This window comes from Calonectris borealis, chromosome 2 (assembly GCF_964195595.1).
Source record: "Calonectris borealis chromosome 2, bCalBor7.hap1.2, whole genome shotgun sequence".
NCBI classification, from domain to species: Eukaryota; Metazoa; Chordata; class Aves; order Procellariiformes; family Procellariidae; genus Calonectris; species Calonectris borealis.
The window spans coordinates 57,361,836-57,382,937 of NC_134313.1; the positions used below are offsets into that span (position 1 = coordinate 57,361,836).

Below are 21,102 nucleotides of genomic sequence, written 5' to 3' on the forward strand. Positions count from 1 at the left end.
GGCGAATTTTGAAAAGCTGATGTTGATGATAGGGTTTCCATCCTCGATAAAGAATCAGCCATAAATTGGACTTGAGGGGGAAGGTACCTGGCACTCCTGACAGAGTACTGTTAACATGCCTGTCAATCAGTGAAGCCTAATGCTAAAGCAGAAGAAGGAGCAGAGAAATGCAGTTTGTCAGGAAAATCACATAGTCAAAGCATCTTTTCTTCTGTGAAGTTTATTTTCCAGCCGGTCTTCAGCAGCCTGGAGGAAGCTTGGCAGCAGGTGTAAGAAGGCTTTTCATGTTCTCATTTGCTGAAAAAAAAAAAAAAAAAAGTGTAGCAAATTTACAAGCAGAATGTATTTCAGAAACAAATATATCAAGAAACAAATAAGGCAACTTTTTTTTTTGTCTTGTCACCATATCAGAATCTTTGAAACCTGTCATCTTTTCTCTATTCTATATACTTGGTGGCAACTGAAATCTCTGTATTTGATATGGCCACCAACGCACACGACAGTTTGGGTGATTTTGAAGCACTGCCTTTGAAATAAAAGGTACAGACTTATTGGATTAATTTCTTTCCCTATCCATCTGTACTGTTCTGTGCAGTTGCATATTCAGATGTAGGCTTCGTGGAGATTCCCTCTGCTGCTGCTAAATCTCATTCTGTTGCAAGCATGCTCATGTTACTGTATCTGTACTAAGCACAAATACACACAGCACGTTAGAATGGCTTTCCTTGTTTACAGTGTACATCAGATACTAGTGTCTCCCATAAAATATAATAAAAAATAGAATTAAAAGGTTAGCATTGCCCTTTCCTACTTGAGGAGGTGAAAATAACCAATGTGCTCCCAAAAATAACAATAAATAATAGTGCTGAGAGAATTTGTTGTCATGCAGATTTAATTTTTACCATAATTATCTTGAAGTTAAAAGGAAAAATATCCAATACACATTTATTTGTTAATGACCTTCACATGTATCTTGATCTGACTAATATTTGTTTGAGTCTGACTGTTTCTCTGACTGAGGAAGAAATGAATGTACCAAAGTTCTCCAACCTTAAATAGAAAAATATATTGTGAGTGATATATCTCACTCATAAGATACCTATCAGGATAATAAATTATGACAAATTTGGTTTTGCTAGCATTTTTACTTATGCTTTAAAGTAGACTAAATTGTCTTGTTTGTTCATCTGGGTAAAGTGTTCGTGTTAATGCACTTAAACTCCCAGCACAAGTTTAAAAAATACAGCATCTGAATATCTTACTCACAAGCATGAGCAACATTCCTTCACAATAAGGTCCTTGGGGAAAAATAAAAGAAACAAGTAGCCAAAATGAACTCATATTTTTGAGCTAGAGAATAGTGATGATTTTATTACATCCTGATGCTTATGATTGACTCAACATGAAAATAGAAAGTAGAAATGGGAAAGACTAATTAGGTTCTTTTGTCGATTCCCTAAGGAACCTTCTACTGAAGGGGATAAAATGATCTTAAACTTCTCATCCATCATCAAAATTGATTCTGCATTACAAGTTGATATGAAGAACCCAGTCCAACAAGTCAATTACCTGAGATTTTTGAGTTGGAAATGTTACAGGCTGTCATGGTTTAACCCCAGCCAGCAACTAAGCCCCACACAGCCACTTGGTCACTCCCCCCCGGTGGGATGGAGGAGAGAATCGGAAGGGTAAAAGTGAGAAAACTCGTGGGTTGAGATAAAGACAGTTTAATAGGGAAAGCAAAAGCCGCGCACGCAAGGAAAGCAAAACAAGGAATTCATTCACTGCTTCCCATCGGCAGGCAGGTGTTCAGCCATCCCCAGGAAAGCAGGGCTCCCTCACACATAACGGTTACTTGGGAAGACAAACGCCATCACTCCAAACATCCCCCCTTCCTTCTTCTTCCCCCAGCTTTATTGCTAAGCATGACATCATATGGTATGGGATATCCCTTTGGTCAGTTGGGGTCAGCTGTCCCAGCTGTGTCCCCTCCCAGCTTCTTGTGCACCTCCAGCCTGCTCGCTGGTGGGGTGGGGTGAGGAGCAGAAGAGGCCTTGGCTCTGTGTAAGCACTGTTCAGCAGTAACGAAAACATCCCTGTGTTATCAACACTGTTTCCAGCACAAATCCAAAACATAGCCCCATGCTAGCTACTGTGAAGAAAATTAACTCTATCCCAGCCAAACCAGGACACAGGCAGCATGTTTTTTACAAAATAAATTCCCTATTTGTTAGTCTTCCCAAACTCAGATGGTCTATTTAGAATGAGTGATTAATAGGTATTCATATTTCCATGATGCAAATCACCCTTATTGAGAAGAATGCACAAATTAGAAACTAAAATAGCTTTATTACTGGAAAACATTGATTCAGCTAAACTGAAACTTTCTGTTGGACTGCTTTCACAGTCACAAAGACAGTTCAGATTCAAACTGTGGGCTCAAGGCTCCTGGAAGAAGCCTTCAGTCAGAGCTGTGACCTCAGATGGAGAGCTAATACCTCATGTTGCTATTTGATCTGAATCTGTTTGGACTTGTATCTGAGTTTCACATGAGTCCCCTATTGTTCTCCCGACATGCTTGACTGTAATTAAACAATTAAATGTAGGGCATAGAGAGAAAGAGAGTCTATGTGCAAGTGAGACCAACTCTGTTTCTCTGTAGCCAGTACACTCTGCTGGAAAATACATCAAGGCCTCTAGTTACAATTATAGTTATTCAAAGTATTCCTGGTTTAGAGCAGAAAAAACTGAAACACACTCCCTGCAAGCCATTGCCTAGCAGTACTCTCTTAAAAACTGTGCGAGGTAAAGATTCAAGACTCTGGCCTTATTCAGGTATCCCACGTAACCCTCACTGGGGGATCCCTAACCCCCAGGAGTGCTACACGTAATGCAAAATTTGGAAGATAGTGGATTTATCCAGTCTGAGAAAATGTTAATGAGAGGAACAGGCCATTTAACATCCCCACTGTATGGCAAACAAATTATATGAAAGAAAGAGTTCTTCAGTTATACTGGATGAACTACATTAAACTACAACCCAATTGTTAGGTTTTTTAATTTCCTGCAGTTAAGATCAGAAAAAGCGCTTTCTTGAATAGCGCAGTGGTACATACATGACCAGTAGTATTAGGTACACAGCTTTTATTGCATTCAGCTTTTCTTAATCTCAGGCTAACTGGATAAATCTGGACCATTTCTGTTGCTGCCAGTTTCTCTGTTCCCAGTCTGCAGTACTTCTGTGAGTAGTCAAAAGGTGTTATGGTGCTATTTATTCTTTGGGAAATCATATGACATTTTCATTTTATTTTGTTGATACAGAACAAACTGAGCTAGTATTGGAAATTTAGCCGTGGAGAAATGTCAATCAATAAGTGTGTAACACTTTATTAGATGGAAAGTTAGCTGGTAGCATTAGCTCTAGTGTTATAAAAATGTCTTAAATAGCACCTGCCAAGAGTGCACAAATAAAGTCTCGTCTCAGACTTAAAGATATATTTAAGTGCAGCAATGGCTTGTTTCTGAACATGGTGGAAATACTAATGTGCAGCAGGGACAGGTAAGATTATTCAGAAATGGCTGGGGAGCTGGCATATTGTGGCTGCTGTATATTATACCAAGCCTGTTCAGTTCATTCGAACCCTACCTTGCTTCCTGTTGTCTCTCAAGGTATGTTTGGATTGTGATTGTGAGGGGCACGAACACCTTTTGTGTATTCATGGACATTTAATATGAAATGCAGTTCCCGCTACAGTGGAGCTCCACTCCCGGACTGGGATTTCCAGTTGGTACCATAATGCAGACAAAATAATGCATAGAGATGTGCACTGTTCCAGCCTAGTTAGATCTTATCAATAAAGAAAAGAAAATGCCATATGATATTCCAGAGAATAAATACCACAACCCCATAAAACTTTCTGACTACCCACAGAATCACTGCAGAATAGGATCAGACGAAATGCCAACAAGAGAAATGATCCAGCTCTAGCCAATAGTCGATGTGTATGTGTATGTACACGCACTTATAAAATATGTATTTTCAAACTGATTATCTAGTTCTGTGAAATGAGCAACTTTAAAGAAAAAATTCTCTGGAATAATCAGTTTTGTCATTACTCAAAGGATATATTTTTTAAGCATCTCTATATTAAACTGGGAATTTAGAAGGGAGGGTTATTTTTATTTCCGCTAGCTGTGAGGCGCTTGCATATATTTCATAAAACAATAGGACTGTGGCTCATCACTACTGTACATTGTAAACGGCATGTTACAGGCCAAATGTTTTTATGTTCTTTTTACATTTGGAAAGAGATGGAGAATTTACAGGTCAATCTCCTCCTTTCCTTCATCCTGTGAAAGGTCTAATGCTGACTCCTTAAATATAGGAGGAGGTGGTATAGAAAGCCAGCCAAAGCAATGGTCAGTCTCGTGGGAGCTACAGATAAAATTTCTACATGCACCTCAGTCACTTAGTAATCTAAGCCTCATTGAAAGCTAATGGGACTTGAAAGCACTTTGGAAATTTCATTTTGTGAAAGCCAATTTTCACACATAGTAATGTGCAGGCAGCAGGGCTTGCTGACTGGCTAGCTCGAGGCAGGTAGGATTTAGTTTGTGCTTGAAAATCAGCCAATTACTATTCACTGTGCTGTCCCTTGGCTGATAATGAGAGAAGGCTATGTTTTTCCTGAGCAAAGGATACAGTAGAAAGCCTCTATGTTGCCAGTAGCTGCACTGGGCAGGATTTGTCCCAATAAAGCATTTCAGCTTGCTTTATAAGCAGCGTTTTCCTGAAATGTCAAGCTAACAAGATTCAGTCAGATGTGTTTCTTATTGACAATCCATCTAAGGTGAGGAAATAATGAAAAATACATTTTAAATTCATAGCTCAGTCCTGATTAACCCACTTGAGTGTAGCTGAGGTGACTTACTGTGGAATAGTGTTGCTGCATACTGTTTTCTTTTTTTTGCATCATAAGGTGGTATCGTTGCAAAAGACCAAAAAAAGAAATGGTGGACCGGCCACAACTCAAATATAGATTCTGCATATATTTGATATGCACGGTATATTCTGAAGCCTGGGTTGAAACTAGTGTTAGGAGAAAGCACACATTTGTTATTTGTTTGTGAATTAAGTTCTGGTAGAGTTCTTGCTTACAAAACGGTGTTCTTTCTTACCTGACTATGAGTTAATCACTGCCTGTGCAAACAAGTGGCTCCTCTCTGCACCATCTCTGAATCTACTACCACGGAGGAATCAGTTAAAACAAGGTTTAAAACTGAGGGGGAGGTTTTTTCCATACCTCACATAAGAGTAGCCATAGCCTCAGTCTCCCTTGCTTGGGCTGCCTGCTGGCTTAACATACTTATAGGGAACCACCCTTGTTGGAAGTTCATCCACAGCTTTGTTTATTTGTATTTTTCCAAGGCAAGAGAGATTTCCAATTTCCAATACAGCATAGCTGTATAATTACAATATAGCCCTGCTGAAGATTACATAATAATTAATATTTGTAAGGCTAAAATTAGAAAGTGCATTTCAAATGCCATCACAGTCAACACTATAAGTCAAATGAAATAAAGTGATAAAAGCAAGAATGTGGTTTTTTTCACCTCATTATAGGGGTTTTGTTTAATTTCATCAAGATTCTTTAGTGCACAAAATGTCTGGGGCTGGGATATGCAGAAGCAACAAATCATAATTAATACTCAAGTATGGCAGCTAGAAACCAGCAATTAATAAATTACACTGAAGCATTTATGGTCAAGTTTTGCCAATACAAATGTCTGTTGCCTTTTAGTGTGCTGATTCTTACAGTGATAGGCCTATAGGAGACTTCAGTAAAAGTGAGTAGGTGCGTGGCACTGGGGTACGTTTTACCCTCGACGCTTTAGTTTCTGGAACAGACTTGGGAGGACTTTAATTAAAGCATTAGAAGCATCCAGGTTATATGACCTGGTTCTTTTTCATCATTATTTTCTTAACACCTTAAAATACAAAAAACTGATCTGGATAGCTATTGGCGAGCAGTGGGCCCATATGGTTTAGTGATATCTTGACCACAGTTTTATCTCAGACTTAAAAATTAGTCACAGTATTTATAGGAGCATATATACTGTACCTATGAAAACATACTCTTGTATAAGCCTTTAAAGTCAATTTAAGTGTATATATGATGATAGAAAACAAATGTCTGAACCTATTTTGAGAGAAGTTATTGCAGAAAGACTGCATGATCACTGCCTGAGCTTTTTAAGTTTTTATAACAGAGCTTTGTTCTGGACTTCGCTAGCCTCCATGGAGGCACTAAAACCTTAAGAACTCCTGGAAGGGTGAGTGAAAGTTAAATGCATGCCACCATACCTATTCAACAAGCGTAAGGTAAAGACAGCTCTTGACAGATCAGATTATCAGTGACCGATCAGATCTTCAAAGTACCTTCCATTCAGAAACCAGCTCATTTGGGGAGGGCAGAGATGAGCCAGCATACAACTGTACTGCTGTGTGGCAGTGGTGATGCAATTTCAAAAAAATACCGAACTAGCAGTTTATCTTGCTAGTTGACTAAATCAGCACGACTGGGATCTGTCACTTTTCTTTATAGTATGCTGACTATTTTAGATAGAAAGATCAAGACATTTTATTTTATTTTACTTTACTTTATGAAAAAGTGGAACCTAATCTTACACTCCTTAGTCTACACCTGGTCATGCAAAGAGGTGTCCAGGTTTGCAGAGCTGCTGACCACTGATGAGCTTCCCGTGAGGTAACTGGGAGGCTGACAGAACTGAACACTCATGAAAACCTGATCAAATAATGATGCACTTGCAAATTCCTGTTAAAATCTTGGGCATGTTGCCTTACTGAGTAGGGAAAAAATGTATTTCAGTTAAGGGAGATGTTCCCTTGCCTGCAGTCAGTGATATTTATAGTTTAAAGTAACATTTAACTGCGGTTTTTTATATAACTTTTCCTGAAAGGGCGTTTTGTTCTTACCTCCGAATACTAGTATGGTTAAAAGAGCAAGTAACATGCACTTAGGGATTATCAGATCACTGGACTGGCAGAGCGTTAGTAACCCTGTAATTTTCCTTCCTCCTGTGAAATTCTCTGTAAGTTATCCTACGAATATCTAGTCTGCCCCATTTAAGAGGTTCATTAGGAAAAGGAAAATTCATGAACTTTTTAATCTATTAGCTTGTAGTCTGTTCTCCCAGTATATATTTTTTTTTTTAATCTCTGGTTTTACGCTTTCATGTGTATTTTGAACAATTTCTGCTACATAATGGGTTTGGGTTTTTTTGACAGTGTAGTTGCAAAGGGAATCATTGCTTTTTTGGCTTTTTTTGCCATGCAGCCATATCTGTTAATAAGAAAACATTTACTGTATCTGAAGTTCATTTGGAAGGGATCATAAATAGTAAAGAATGAGGGCTGAAATGCAGCTCCCTCTATGCAGGCATATTAGCTAGTTGTCCTTGAGTGGTCAAGTTGTAGGCAGTCACAATACCAAGCAGCAAGTTTTGCTTCAGTAAAAAATGAAGACAGTTATCATTGCTACTCGAAGCTGCAGCAACCATTAGGTGAGGGGATCATTTTATAACCACCTCCTCACGCGGGCGGACCTATCTACTCACTGGAAGGAGGTTTATTGCACTCTTTTCAAGATGGAATTTAACTGCTGCAGATATAAGTCATGCATTTTGTCAGTCCGCTGCCTCTATCAACACATGCTAACGGCTACCACTGCCCATGCACTGTCCCTGGGGAGCCTTTGGAGCTTAAAGGTATCTGTTCATTTTCTGCACATTTCTAGCTTTAATATCTGTCATTGAATTTGGTCGCAGGTGGACCAAACATTAGCTTGTGGATTAGACATTCTACGCTAGAAAAAGGTTTTAGAAGCTATTTGTTCCTTGTTTAAGCTGCTTGCTTTTCTAGAAATTGAAAAATGACCCATAGATTTACAAGTCCCATCTGAGTAAGCGCTGGGGACATTTTAGGATTCAGGTTTTCCTTGTTTCTTTGTGTGTTTACTTTCTTTCCTATATCTGAACACTTTTTCCTGTGTTCTTGGCTAGTTTATCATGTTTGAATTGATCACATACTGCAGTGGCAATACCAGTTGTTAGAACTGGGTCTCACAATAACAAGCAGAAATAGAGGCTCTAGAAAGCTCTGTGTACAGAAGCAGCGTCTTCAGAGTTTAAACCATTCTTAAAAGTTGTGTGATTTTCTATTTCCTAATATGTTTGCATTCCCAGAGCAGCAACTAACAACTGCTAGTAATACAACTAATGGTTGTGATATATACAACCAATCATTTCTGTTGAGTTTTTTCAATAATGCATTTAATTAGCTTGGGGTTTGGAGGGTTGATTTCTTTTTCTTTTTTTCCTTTGCTTTTCATCTTCTGGTTGCAGTATGTTGTTGATTTCTTTTTTTCACAGCAGAAATCTTTGATACCAGCTACTATATTGTGTAGCTAATGGGGTACACCACAGGCTTACTCTTAGGCAGCACAGTACCTTCTCTTCAGACCTTCTCCTCCCGCGAGGGGGCAACTGCTGAGAATAACCTTCCTGCCTGCACACATCTGTTAAGTTGATGCCTTGAACAATTATAGGCTCTTTCTCTCCCTACCACGAGTCTCTGAAATGAAATTGTTCAGTTCTTCATGACAATAAATCCTCCAACCCTACCTAGCCTCTAATGCTTTTCAATTCTGGCTGGAGACAAGTAATAATTTATTCATATGTCAGAAAATAATTTGAAAAATGTCAAGAAGCAAAGAAAAATGGGGTAGAAAAGAATTAGTTTCTGAGACACTTCGGTTTTCAGGTGGTTTTCGGGTGTTTTTTTCCCTTTCAGTGTCCAGAGCGTGAAAGAATTTTGGAGGCTACATGTAAGAATTGGAGAGGAAAAGCAAGAAAACACTTGAGAATACTTGAGGAGAGCAGGAAATCCTGTCAAGCACTTTTAATTATTGATTGTCTTATCATTTAGATAGTAGGATTGAGAAGAGTGTACTCAGCACTGCAGAATAGGTCATTTCTTCTAGAGGAACATTTGGAATCAGGCTTGGAAGACTTGTTAGAGCTCAGCTCTTTCTCTGGCCTGAAAAATGCTATTACTTTTTCTAAAGATTTATTTTTCTCATAATTTATTATCTTCTCTTTTTTTCTTTATAAAGAATGACAAATTCAAAATCTTTAGAAAGAAATTAGTGTTTAGGATCTCTCCCCAGTTGTAATTTGCGATTTCAGGATCTGAAATATAGGAATCTTTAAATCACGAGACAAATTATGCTGTCTGAGAAAAAAAACATCAGGAATAAATTGTTGCAAGTTATCCCAGAGCTGTCAAAAAGAAATGACTGTTACAAAGTAGGGCCCAACCATCTTGTATCTCAAGTGAATCTGTAGGAAAGAAAACTGAAATAATGCGTAAAGAAATTTGCCACATTGCTCCTCAATTTCTCAAAGATTTTGGCTTCTTGCAAGGGGAAAAGAAGAGGGCTATGTAGACAGAGAATCTTTTCTCACCTTTCCTACATCTTTACCGAAAACATATTCAGATGAACAATTTTGAAACATCACATAATCCTATGGTGACAGAATGCAGTGGAGCCATTTAGATCTTCTCCATTAAACCAGGTTGTGAATCAAGATTCTTGAAGCAATAGTGTTGTTATTTTTTGTCCTTGGTGAAGCTTAAATAATCTTGACGTCATGAACTTGCAGACTCTTTCCAGGACACTGCTCTGTGGAAAACTGCCTTTCCCTAATCCTGTTTTTAGCTACACTCTTTCAAAGATGATAGCAATAGTAATTTTGCTGAATATTTGTTTGAGATTTGAGAGGAAGGAAGGAGCTATACAGAGATAGTATTTTCCTACAATGAGTAAAATAGTCTCCTTCCTTTCAGCAGTAGGAGAGGTTGGCGCAAAACCTTTCTAATGATGTTGTGACTTTAATTGCCAAAAGAGCTATACTGAATCCTACATTATTAAAACACAAGCAAGCTAAACTTTCACTATAATGTATATTATCTTACTGTGACATTCAAAATTGCACTCGGACATGTCTATATTACATATCCAGGACACTTATGTAGAAGTAAAATACTTATTGTAAATTTCCATATGGTGGAGAGTGATTTAACTCTTATCGTACTTCAGAATGAAATCTCTCAAAAGTATCAACTGTTCCGTACTGTAAATTAAAAGAAAAAAAAAGGTGTCCGGTTTTGCAGGCACAACATCATCTTGAATTTGGTAATTTCAGAAACTGTAGTTTTAGGTTCTGCTGTTACTTCTACTCTCAGACCTTCTGACGTTTCTTGTGTTCTAATAGTCATAGCTTCCTGTTGTTTTAAATGGCTTTTTCTCCTGTTACAGGAACTACCAAAGCAAAAGAAAAGTTGAGTGACTATAGGGAAACCTGTGAACTACCTGTATATGCAGCATTTTTAAAAGCAGAGGAAGTAAGGGGGAGAATACATAACTTCTTTAAATGGTCTGTGCAAATTATGGATGATAAAATTATTCTTTGAAATTGCTGAAAATAAGAATACATTTTAAAAATGCAAAAGTTTTAGATTATTACCATCCTTTTTCTTAAACTTGAGTTCTAAGTAAGTTCCATCGTAACTGTGACGTTATTTGCCTAGTGAGTTGGTTTTGACTTGCCTATAATATAGAATCACAAAGTCATGGAACCACAGAATGGTTTGGGTTGGAAGGGACCTTCAAAGATCATCTAGTACAACCCTCCTGCCATGATAATATAGTAATAATATATTACTACATTTTTCACTAAGTACTTGACTTTCAGAATGAAAATTTTATTTTCAAAGGGAGCTCAAAGTACCAAAACATGGGTGACAAACTACCCAAATCTGTCAATGTACAGTTTTGTAATGCTTTAAGAGTGTTGGTTTCTTCTGGAGGAACATTTAGGCCAATACATTTGCTATTTGCCCTCCTATTAGCTGATTTAAGGCATTCCTCTAAATAAGCCACTAATTGCTCTACTGCAGTGTGGCAGTTCAGTAATGGATTCAACATGGATGTTAAGTTTATAGTACCTGATTGATAGTATTTTACATTTGTTTATTCTTATTGGCTTAGTGATTTTAAAGCAGTGGTTTAAAATTGGGGTGGCACACCAAATGTCGTGGATAAGACATGTAGGCTAGAAACAGTCAGGACCAGGCATACGCAAAGTGATGTAGTTGTTCTCAATGTTTTACATTTCTCTAACATTTCCTGCAGGCTGGTACCCAGCTTTAGCACAATGCTAGAGGAAGCCCTGTGTGTTCGTCTACGAAAGCGCATGGGTTGTTGGGGAACACCCTGCAGAGGACATGGCTGCCATGGCATGCCAGGGTTCTTTACCGCTTTCCCCGCTGTTTTGCGAAGTGATATACTGCAGCAAAAAACTATAACTTCTGTCTCACTTCAGGAAGTACAATTTAGGAGCTTGGGTAATTTGATGGATAGTGTATACTAAGAAAAATATTAGAAACCAGGAAAGGCCACATAGTCCATTGAGGCTTATTTCATTCCAAATACACCTTCCCTAGGTTATCATCCAATTGTTAAGAGAAAGAGTAATGTTATCCATTTTTTATAATTCCACTTCTGGGTATTACGGAGATAAATACCTAAATGCTGGAGAACTAACTTTCTTTCAGAGCACTATTTCAGGGAAAAAATACTTAAATGCAGATAGGTGGGATGACAGAAAAGAAATTGACCCTAAATGAAAAATATGATGATAGTGATATGAATATATGTGCATAGTCACGGTTTCTCAAAGTTCCCCAGAGGCAAGCTTCCAATCAGGAGACTTTCAGAAAGTAACCTTTCCTTTGATTTATTGTTTCAGGACCAATGCAGGAGACAATATATGACTTCTGGAGAATGGTATGGCATGAAAACACAGCCAGCATAATCATGGTTACTAATCTCGTAGAAGTGGGAAGGGTAAGTGATTTTTGTACTTAAAAAGATGAAAGACTTCCAAGGTGTTTGCTTTTGGAAATTAAATAGCAGACCAACAAGATGCTTATATACTGAGTATAGCACATAAAATATTTATGACTGCCTCTGCTAAGAGGTTCATTATCAATTATTTTTAAACATGCCTTGGATGCTTGTCTTTGATAACATTAGCACAATGAAAAAGTAACTGATAAAGCTGCATTCTGTACAGCACAGCCTGCAAAGACTGCCAAAGAGGGAAAGTGTCATATCTTTGTGTGTATCTCAGACATACCATTTCTATTAAGGGAAACCGGGGAATTGGTTACAGAACAAGGTATGGAGTCATCTTTTTTTTAAGGGAGGCTGAAGGGGAGTAATTCTGAAACAGATTTTTGAGAAAAGTAGTTGAACTATGAAATTGCACTTTCTTCATAGTGTATTAGTCTAAATCAACCTGGTTTGTTTGGGTTTTCCTTCCTGAAAGCCTTCTGGACTAAAACAGAAAAAATTACTCATTTGTACAGTAAATTTGTGGACCAGGAGGTCGTCTTCAGGAGCTGAGTAGTAAAGGAGAGCTTGAGTTACCTTGTTGATACTGTGTACTTTTCTTTCTTTGCTTGATAACTTCTAAAGGAGGCCTCCTACTCAAGTCATTATGGCTAATTTTGTTTTCAACAAGTACTGAATGGAACCATTTTCTTTGTTTCTCATAACCATCAATAACTGAGTCTTTCAATTTACTGCTTTGTCTACGCACTGGTGTCTTAGTTCTCATCTGGGATTTTTTTTTCAAGAAAATTTGCTTGGGAACTGGGCATATAGCTTTCATTTGGAATGGAAAAAACCCAGTGCTTTTATTGCAACTACTGCAATTACTGTAAATCGAAGTGTTGAAATAAGAAGTCAAGTGCACATATCTTGGTGTGAGCCACATGGTTTTAAGAGGTGTTTTTAATTTCACGCTGGTGGAGTGGCTGATACCCCTCTTGCCCTGTGGTATTGGCATGAGGAGAGAGAGCACAGTTTATGTGGTGTGAGTCAAAGTGTCGGATCTTGTTTCCTTCTTAACAAGTCCAGTTTTACAATCTCAATTTATTCGTCCTTATGTCCTTTGTCAATTGTTAATATAAAATCTAACGTTTAGAAATCTGTGTGCCCAAGCCTGCCAACAGATCAGGTGCCAGTATTATTTTTAGATATAAAAAAGATGGGATTTGTGACTGTAATTAACACCTGCTGCAGGAACACATGTACGACTAATTGCAGAGACAAAAAAGGATCATGGAGGCCGCTTTAAAAATTCAGTCCCTTGAGTGAGGAAGAAGGTAGAAATAGTTGGATGGTCACATACCAATTCAAAACGGATGGATTTGTAAGAATAGGAAGCTCTCCAGCAAACCTCTTCGTTAAAGCTCTATACAGATTCAAGTACCCAAGCATACAACTTAAAAAGGGATGTTTTCAGGGTATGGATAAACAAGCCTTAGAACAAAAATAGCATACTGCATGAAACAACATACTGTTTTCCTAAAGTCAGTATTTGAAAGCATCAGAGTGAACTGTCAGGTTTCAGCCAGGGAGATGCCAGCCTTGGTGCCAGTGTTGGCGGCCTCAGCTCACAACGTTTAGGTACGCAGCACATTCCCTTAGCAGGAAGCAACAGTTTGTCCCACCATGGAGATTTCTTCAGGGTGCAAGAGTCCTAGTGGGATACAGATCTACAGCTTTGTTGTGCCTGGCAGTGGTAGAAATGACTTTGTTCTCACTTTCTCTGGAGGCCAACATAGGTGAGATCAGAGAGCAGAAATTGAAATGAGCTTTTAATGGAAATGAGATCGTATGAGCCACAGAACAATGCAGTCGCTCCTCCATTGGTGCTTCTGTCCTGCTCCCAGAGCTGGAACCATCAGCAACAAGGAGGCATATTACAAACACACCATCTGTCCCACAACCCCTTACACAAGCTCTGTGCCACCTTGATTAGTAATGATTTTAATGGACCTTTTGGTAGCATTCCCGCGGGGCAAACCTTGTAACCTTCCCAACCTTGAGGTTTTCTATTTCAATTGCTATTGCTGGTATAAGATTTATAGGGGTTTGTTATTTTTATTTTTTAACCCTCTTGACCCATTGTAAGCCAAGGAAGAAAATTCCTTTATATTTTCAGGAAAGAGGAATATCTATTTAACATGTTTGCCACACAGTGTACGTCCTTCATGAATTAATCATTGAGGGGGCGTATGTGTATTTGTTTACCAGGACTGGCTGGATAGTCATTAAATCAGTGCTAGGAACTTGCTTCTTGCCCTGGAGCATTATGCATCAGGACTGTTTTAATTGCGGATGGAGGAATCACCATGAGGCTGTCCCTAATGCAAGCACCTGCTGCAAATGACTCAGTCCCTGCATTACCCTCCAGCAGGGTCCGGGTACATCTGCCAATATCTGTCATTATCTGAGGCATACTTGTCAAAACCATGCATGCCTTTAAGCTCTTGTGTGTTCAGCAAGGGACCCTTGTCAGTGTTTCTGGCACCTGCAGACTGCGGTGCACCTGGTATTTAAATGGCACAGAAATGTGTTTTGATTGTTTTCTCTCTTTAATGAACCCACCTGAGGGACATTTAGCTCTTTATCTAGTAGCCTGTTACCCAGTCACTCACATTTACACTGCTTGTGTGGAAATTCAGAATTCACTTGTGCTGTTATACTAATCCATCTGCCAGAAGTCTTATCACAAAATCTGCAGGGCTCCCTAAGGAGACTTTTGTACTGGTAATTTAAGCTAATGATTTCTAAACATATTTAGTCAGTTTTATGAAGACCTCATTAGAATGTGACTGTTTATTAAAAATCTAAATGAGGTCTCACAGTCATTTAGAAAAATCATTGCTGAGTTGCATGAACAGTTCTTTGATAACAGTTGATGAAGTGGTTTTTAGTTAAGATTGGCCTAGGTTAACATAAGAACTTGTAAAAAAAAACAAAACAAATAAGCAGCCCTTGAAGCAACCTTGAAAAAAAGTCTCTGTCTTCTTCATGCTGGGGTCAACAACTTTCCACTCACAATGAAGATCACAAAAAGGGAATGACAAGTAATTAATGGTATAATATATCTACATTTTAGTGCAAGAATCAGAATTTTCCAAACCACACACTAACAGGTAAAAAGCAAAACCAAGACTCATAAAAATACATTAGTGTGACCACAAGCTATTTCAAAATAATGTATTTTGGATTATATTAATGCAAGAGGCCTCCACGCTCATATTTGTAAGTGCTAGAGCAACTGAAGGATAGTTGTGTAATTTCAGACATCTTTTCCTGGGAGACTTAGCATAATCTGGTGGATTATTCTAGAAGAAACAAAACTTTTTATCCCACTAGTGTAGGGCTGATGAGAAAACAGACACGAGAGAACATCTTGCTTACTCCAAGACACTGCTCTGGAGTACAGAGTCCAAAAGACAGAGCTGGATCCTTCTGTGGAAAGCAATGGGAACTGGATCAAGGTCTTTATGTACTGGCCAAAGACTCAGGTTGCTTCTTGAAGTCTTTCAATGTTTGCACACATTGAAACATTTCTTTCCTCCTTAAAGAGTTATTCTGGGAAGGTTTAGAATATATTCAGTTGTGCCATCTAGCTGTCACCTCCATCTTTGCTCTTGTTGGGCTGGTACTATACTTGGTGCCAGAATCAAACTTGGCATGTCACATCATTTGTCATTTGTCAGTAGTCACTTTCTCTCCCACTCCTTGTTTTTGCTTGAGGCAGAAGAAATTTAATAATATCTGATTAATAAATGGTGAAATGCACTGATGAAATTCAGTGGAGGTGGTTGATATATAAATGTGCTGCAAGGACTCATGATTGTCTATCATGCTTTTAATATAACAAAGTATTTACAAAAAAAATTACTAGAAATAATTATAAAAAATAAAACCTCACCCCAGGAGCATAGTAATTACAGTAATTAGAGTTTTGCAATTATTATCCAGAATTAGAAAGCAGCCAGTGCTAATAGTGTTAATAAGCACACAAAAGACCCTTTTTTTGAAAGAAGGCAAGGTTGACTACAACAGAATGGATGTGACACAAACAGGGGAATGAAGGTCGGCCATAGATTGGTAAATAGCCCCTACGCCTGCACGCACACCTTGGCCCTACTGAAACAGCTGAAACAGCCCCTCACTGCCATCTTATCTCTCAGGAGTGTTGTGCTTTCCTGATAGCCATCTCACAATCCTCCTGGGTGACTTTTCCCTCTCAGGAGCCAGCAGGGCTGTATCTGCATAGGGAAAAAGAAAGAACACAGTGGTGGCTTAGCTTTTCCTTTGCATGTTTTACTGGACCTGCGGTTGACATGCTACATACATGGCACTCTCACCTGTCTTGCTGCAAAAATGTTGATGGCTCTGACTTTTCATGCTTAAAAAAGTATTGGGGTCTACATGACAGCGAGGAGACCCATGCAAAGGTCTTCTGACAGAAAGGGAACATCTCCTTGCTGCTGGTTGGCTAACAAACGTTCCCTGTTGTGAGGTAAAATCTGTCAGAAAGGAGTTGTACTTCTCAGGAAAGACTCTGTGTACTTCTCAGGAAAGCCCTAAGGAGTCATCTGTGCATGTGCTTGGGCTTTGGGTCCAAGCTTGGTCCTTGCTCAGGATGTGCAGCCTTGGTCAGCATTCAAGAAACATTTCTAAGCCACATACAAATATGTTTCCTTAACAAACAAAATCCTTTATGTTGAACCAGATCATCTTCAGGTTCCCCTGATGGTTTGTTTCTGTTGTAGACAGACATTAGACAACCAAGAAAAACCACCAAATAAAGCCCTGTCCAAAGACTTCTTGCTGAAAACATACTGCAAGAACCAAACAAAAACTTCATAGGAAATTCCAGCAACATAAAAACTGTGTGAAATTTCCAATGGACTTGCCACCTATTCTTAGAATAAAAACAGATTTTTTTTACACAAAGCTATTATGAAGCTTGCACTTAATGCATTTTACAAGTTTTGAGAATCTACCATGCAGAAGAACCCTCTAATAAACAAAGGTAAATGCAAATTGTATTTAAGATTCAGATCACCCATTGCGGAGATATTGCAGAGGTGAAACACAGTAACTCTTTAACACGTCTCACAAACAGCACATTTGTATTTAGTATAAATGGAAGAACACTCTAGCTAATTGAAACTGCCTCTAAATGTAATAAGCTAAATTACCTACATTGGAATTAGTGCAGGATACTGGCATTAGCGCTCCTTAGGAGGTGTGCCAAAGAGTTTTTAAGCATACTGGTGACTAAGATTTCATTTTAACTTTTCTACTGAAAGAAAGAAACCACATTTTATAAATGAGAGGGAGAAAGGTTGCTGTATGAAACCCTTCCCTACCTCTAGGTAATTCTAGTCTCAGCTTCTAAAACCTATAGATAGTGTCCTTCCCTGTCTAGAGAAATTTTTTTCTTAATTATGTTTACCCAGAAAACCTGGGACCTGTGCTTATGGTACATATATGTTATGAGATACTCTGTTGTTTTACTTTTGGTTTCACTGTAATTCCAGTATCTCGTGTTGGATTACAGAGTATCAATGAGAAAAAAAGAAAACAATCGTAATTTAAAACTATTGTTAATCTTTCAAGTCAGTGAACCCTTCTAGTCATCAAAACAGATTTCAGCTCTCTAGACTTCTAACCAGAAATAACAAGTTGGCATTATTGCATTATGTGTAGCAGGGGAGGAGTCCTGAGGGAAAAAATTTGGCTGCTGTTCTTCAGAAAAGAGAAGGAAGGAGTCTTTGCAGTCATTTAATAAAGATGTCCCCAGATTAGCAATATTAGCATCATCAAACGGGACGTCAACCTACAAGCGTTCAGCACTGTCCCATGTCACTCAAAGCAGACATTGTTTCAGCTCTCAGTGGTTTGACGCATTCTCGTTTACAGTAAAAGCTATGTTTCAAAGAATGTTAATCAACAGAGATTAATATCTTAATGCTTACTAATCCAATTGAGATAATTCACTTTGAGAAATAAATAAAAGAGGTTTACGGATACACAAATGGATCGACCCCCTTGTTGGGCTGGCTGCTGAAGTGCTGCCAAGGTGTAGGAGGCAAGTATAAGTGCAGTTTGCAAAGAGAGCTTCAAGTTCTTCTTTGAAATGTCGGTGCTAGTGAAATGGCTTCATCACTGCAAGTCTCCTCACTTCAGCAGTCTCGTGAAATTAATCTCTCAGTCTCTCTGTAAAGGAAGAAGTATCCTGGAGGCACCGACACAGTTTTACCTTACCCAGTAGAGTAACAGGTAGAGCTTTCTAACCTAACATCAGATGATCAGGTTTTAGAGCCAGAAGGCAATCCACTAGCTCTGTGGTGCTCTGTAGCTCAACTAATGGCATGATTTTGCTCTTGGAACGGAAGCACAGGCTGTTCTGCTCGATGCAGGCACATCAGGTCCTCAGAGCACAAGATCTGAGCAATATGCCCATGATTTCACAGCTGTGTAAGGGATTAAGACAGGCTTTGAGGAGCTCCAGCTAATCCTGTAACCATCCTTCATCTTGGCATGGGACCACTCTTCTCATGTGCTCTGTGCTCAGCCTTTTTTCCCCCAGGGCTGTACTAAGGTGCACTAATTTACAGCCTTTTTTAATGACCAGTGGTAGACAAAATTGCCTAAACATAAGTAATGGAATAGAGGCAATCCATATTCTTCTGTTGGTACTAGTGATGGAGACAGGAGCGCTACGATAGCTTTACCTTGGGTCACCTTTACCCTAAAACAATTCTCCTAGACTAATTCTGTTTTATGGCCACACCAGCTAACAGGTTGATGGCATGCTAACAGTATACCTGATTCTTAAGAACAAAAGGATCAGGTGGAAAGCATTAGTGTATGGCTACTGCTGGACATGTCCAGAAAGCCAGCTATTCTGGGCAGAAGTTGAGTGAGAGTGCGTCCACCAGGCAACCTAGGATTGCTCTGCTGGGGCAACATAGGGCAGCAGAAGGTGGAGAATTATATCAGCTCTGAGTCATCACTGGAAGAAGTTAGACTGAGCTAGTAAAATTCATGGAGACATCTCTCCCCCTCTGGGAGCTGTGAACAACATAAAGACTTCTGGCTGCCTTTATACAGACCCATTCATCTGATGGTGCCAAACAGTATCTTAAATGTTGTATTTCTCAATACTTCTCCTTACTTCTTTTAGAAAACTGTAAAATGAGGTATAAATCAATTAACTGACTTGCTCAAAAGCAAACAAAGAAAATGAAAAAAAGAAAGACTGGGTTTTATCTTCTGTCAAGGGTTTTTCTATAACTTATAAAATGTTCTTAAATCACAATACATTTTTTGTTTGAAAAGTATTTAAATAAAAACACTTTCAATTATTGGATGTCCTTTTACTTCAAGTCGGCCAAATAAAAGTATATGATGTTATCCTAGCTACATCTGTAAAATCTGTTAAAAATTTTCACCAGTGAGCTTGGTTGGCTATTTCATTTTATATCCTAGAGGTTTCACTTCAAAATTTATGTCTGACTTATCATCATTACTTAGTTCAGGATTAATTTTAAATTAGAACATATAATACTGCTCTTCACTATGACAATCCATGCAGTGCATAGCCAGTTATATCACCTTTTTGCTAAGAATATTTCAGAATCAAAGGCAATTGGAAACTTTGAATAATCAGTGTTATTTAAACTGCTCTGTACGAACTAGAAAGTATATTTCACAGCCAGCTCACATATTAGTTCTGTAATATTCCTCCTATTCCAAACCTCTAAGTAAATGAATTACTGTCCTGGCTTTCATACTGCCTTTAGCTAGATGTGTCACATTGCCAAATGGCTAAATATACAGCTTCGGAAATCACAATTTGTGTTCATTAGCTATCCACTGCCTACATTGTTTGTTATATTTAGAAGTAGCAACAACAACTTTCCACCTTCATTTTTAAGTCTTAGTTTCTCACATTGGACTATTTTGCTGGGGGATGGAGCTAGGGCATGGAAGTAGATAATCATCGTCTCCAAATTTCTAAAATTATTAGTAAAATAAACATGTTTGGAACAATTGGACAGTGTACCTTGGGATGAATAGATTAAACAAAGCATTTTCATTATGTCTCTGGCAATCAGCCTTTTATCTCATCTTGTGATGAACATCTGTATTTTTTGGCACATTGTTAGGATATAAATGTGGGGTGTATCTGAAGAAACTCTCAATTATAGTTCTGCTCAGATGAGATTTCAAAATTATGTTTTCTACTTTGTGGACGATATTTACTGTTATAGCAGCAACTATGTGAAAAAAAAATCCAATGCATTTAATATTCAGTTCTGGATTCATGTATCAATTATTTAGCAAAACCTTCTGTTAGTAGGTTTTTTTGTAAAACATGTACCAAATGTTTATAAAAAGGGAAAGAGATTCATCAAGTCACAGTAGCTAAAGTTGTGCTAAAAAGAAAAAATGAACAAACATATGTTACCAGCAGTGTTTCTCATATTTGATGAGTAAAACCATATTCTATTTTGTTGCAATTGTCTTTCCTTGTACAAATAAAGGCCTTGATCCAATAAACATTTATAAGTGTGGTTTTGATTTACAGTATTTAATCTACTTCTGTCTTTAAGACACCTTTGCATTTATTTGAGAGGTCCTGGAGGAGATGGGAGATGGTCTTTAAGCATTTACTTAACTTTTGGCTCATCAGGAGTCCACAGAGTTCCCATGTCTAGAGCTCAGCACGTGCAGCAGCATTGAAGAATAATAGCCAAAAGTAGGAAAAAAGCCTGAATTAAAAAAAAAAAAAGTTTTTTTTTTTCTCCCTCCCAGTAAGTGAATCATTTAGTGTTGGTCTGTGGCTCTGACTGCGGCGTTGGCACTGTTCCCACGGCTGTTACAGCCCCTATTCCACTTGGGAGAGTTTTCAGGAAATTGTGTTGTCATGGATCCTTCTGCTCAGCTCCAATCTGCTCCGTGCCCAAAATCCCCTGTGCAGCAGAGTAAGAAATCCCCGGCGGGCCCAAACTGCATAAGGCACGAAAGGCTGTAACTTCTGTGCAACATCCCCCAGTGACACCCCCGTGCCCTC

General features: G+C 38.5%; 1 protein-coding gene across 1 annotated transcript in view; it reads left to right on the top strand.

Annotated features, from left to right (window-relative positions):
• The window catches only part of PTPRM (protein tyrosine phosphatase receptor type M), a 500,131-nt gene that overhangs the window by 452,898 nt on the left and 26,131 nt on the right, over positions 1–21,102 (top strand). Inside the window, exon 25 of the mRNA XM_075142059.1 lies at positions 11,893–11,990. Within this exon, the coding sequence (XP_074998160.1) occupies positions 11,893–11,990 (98 nt within the window). The remainder of the gene's footprint in view (positions 1–11,892; positions 11,991–21,102) is intronic.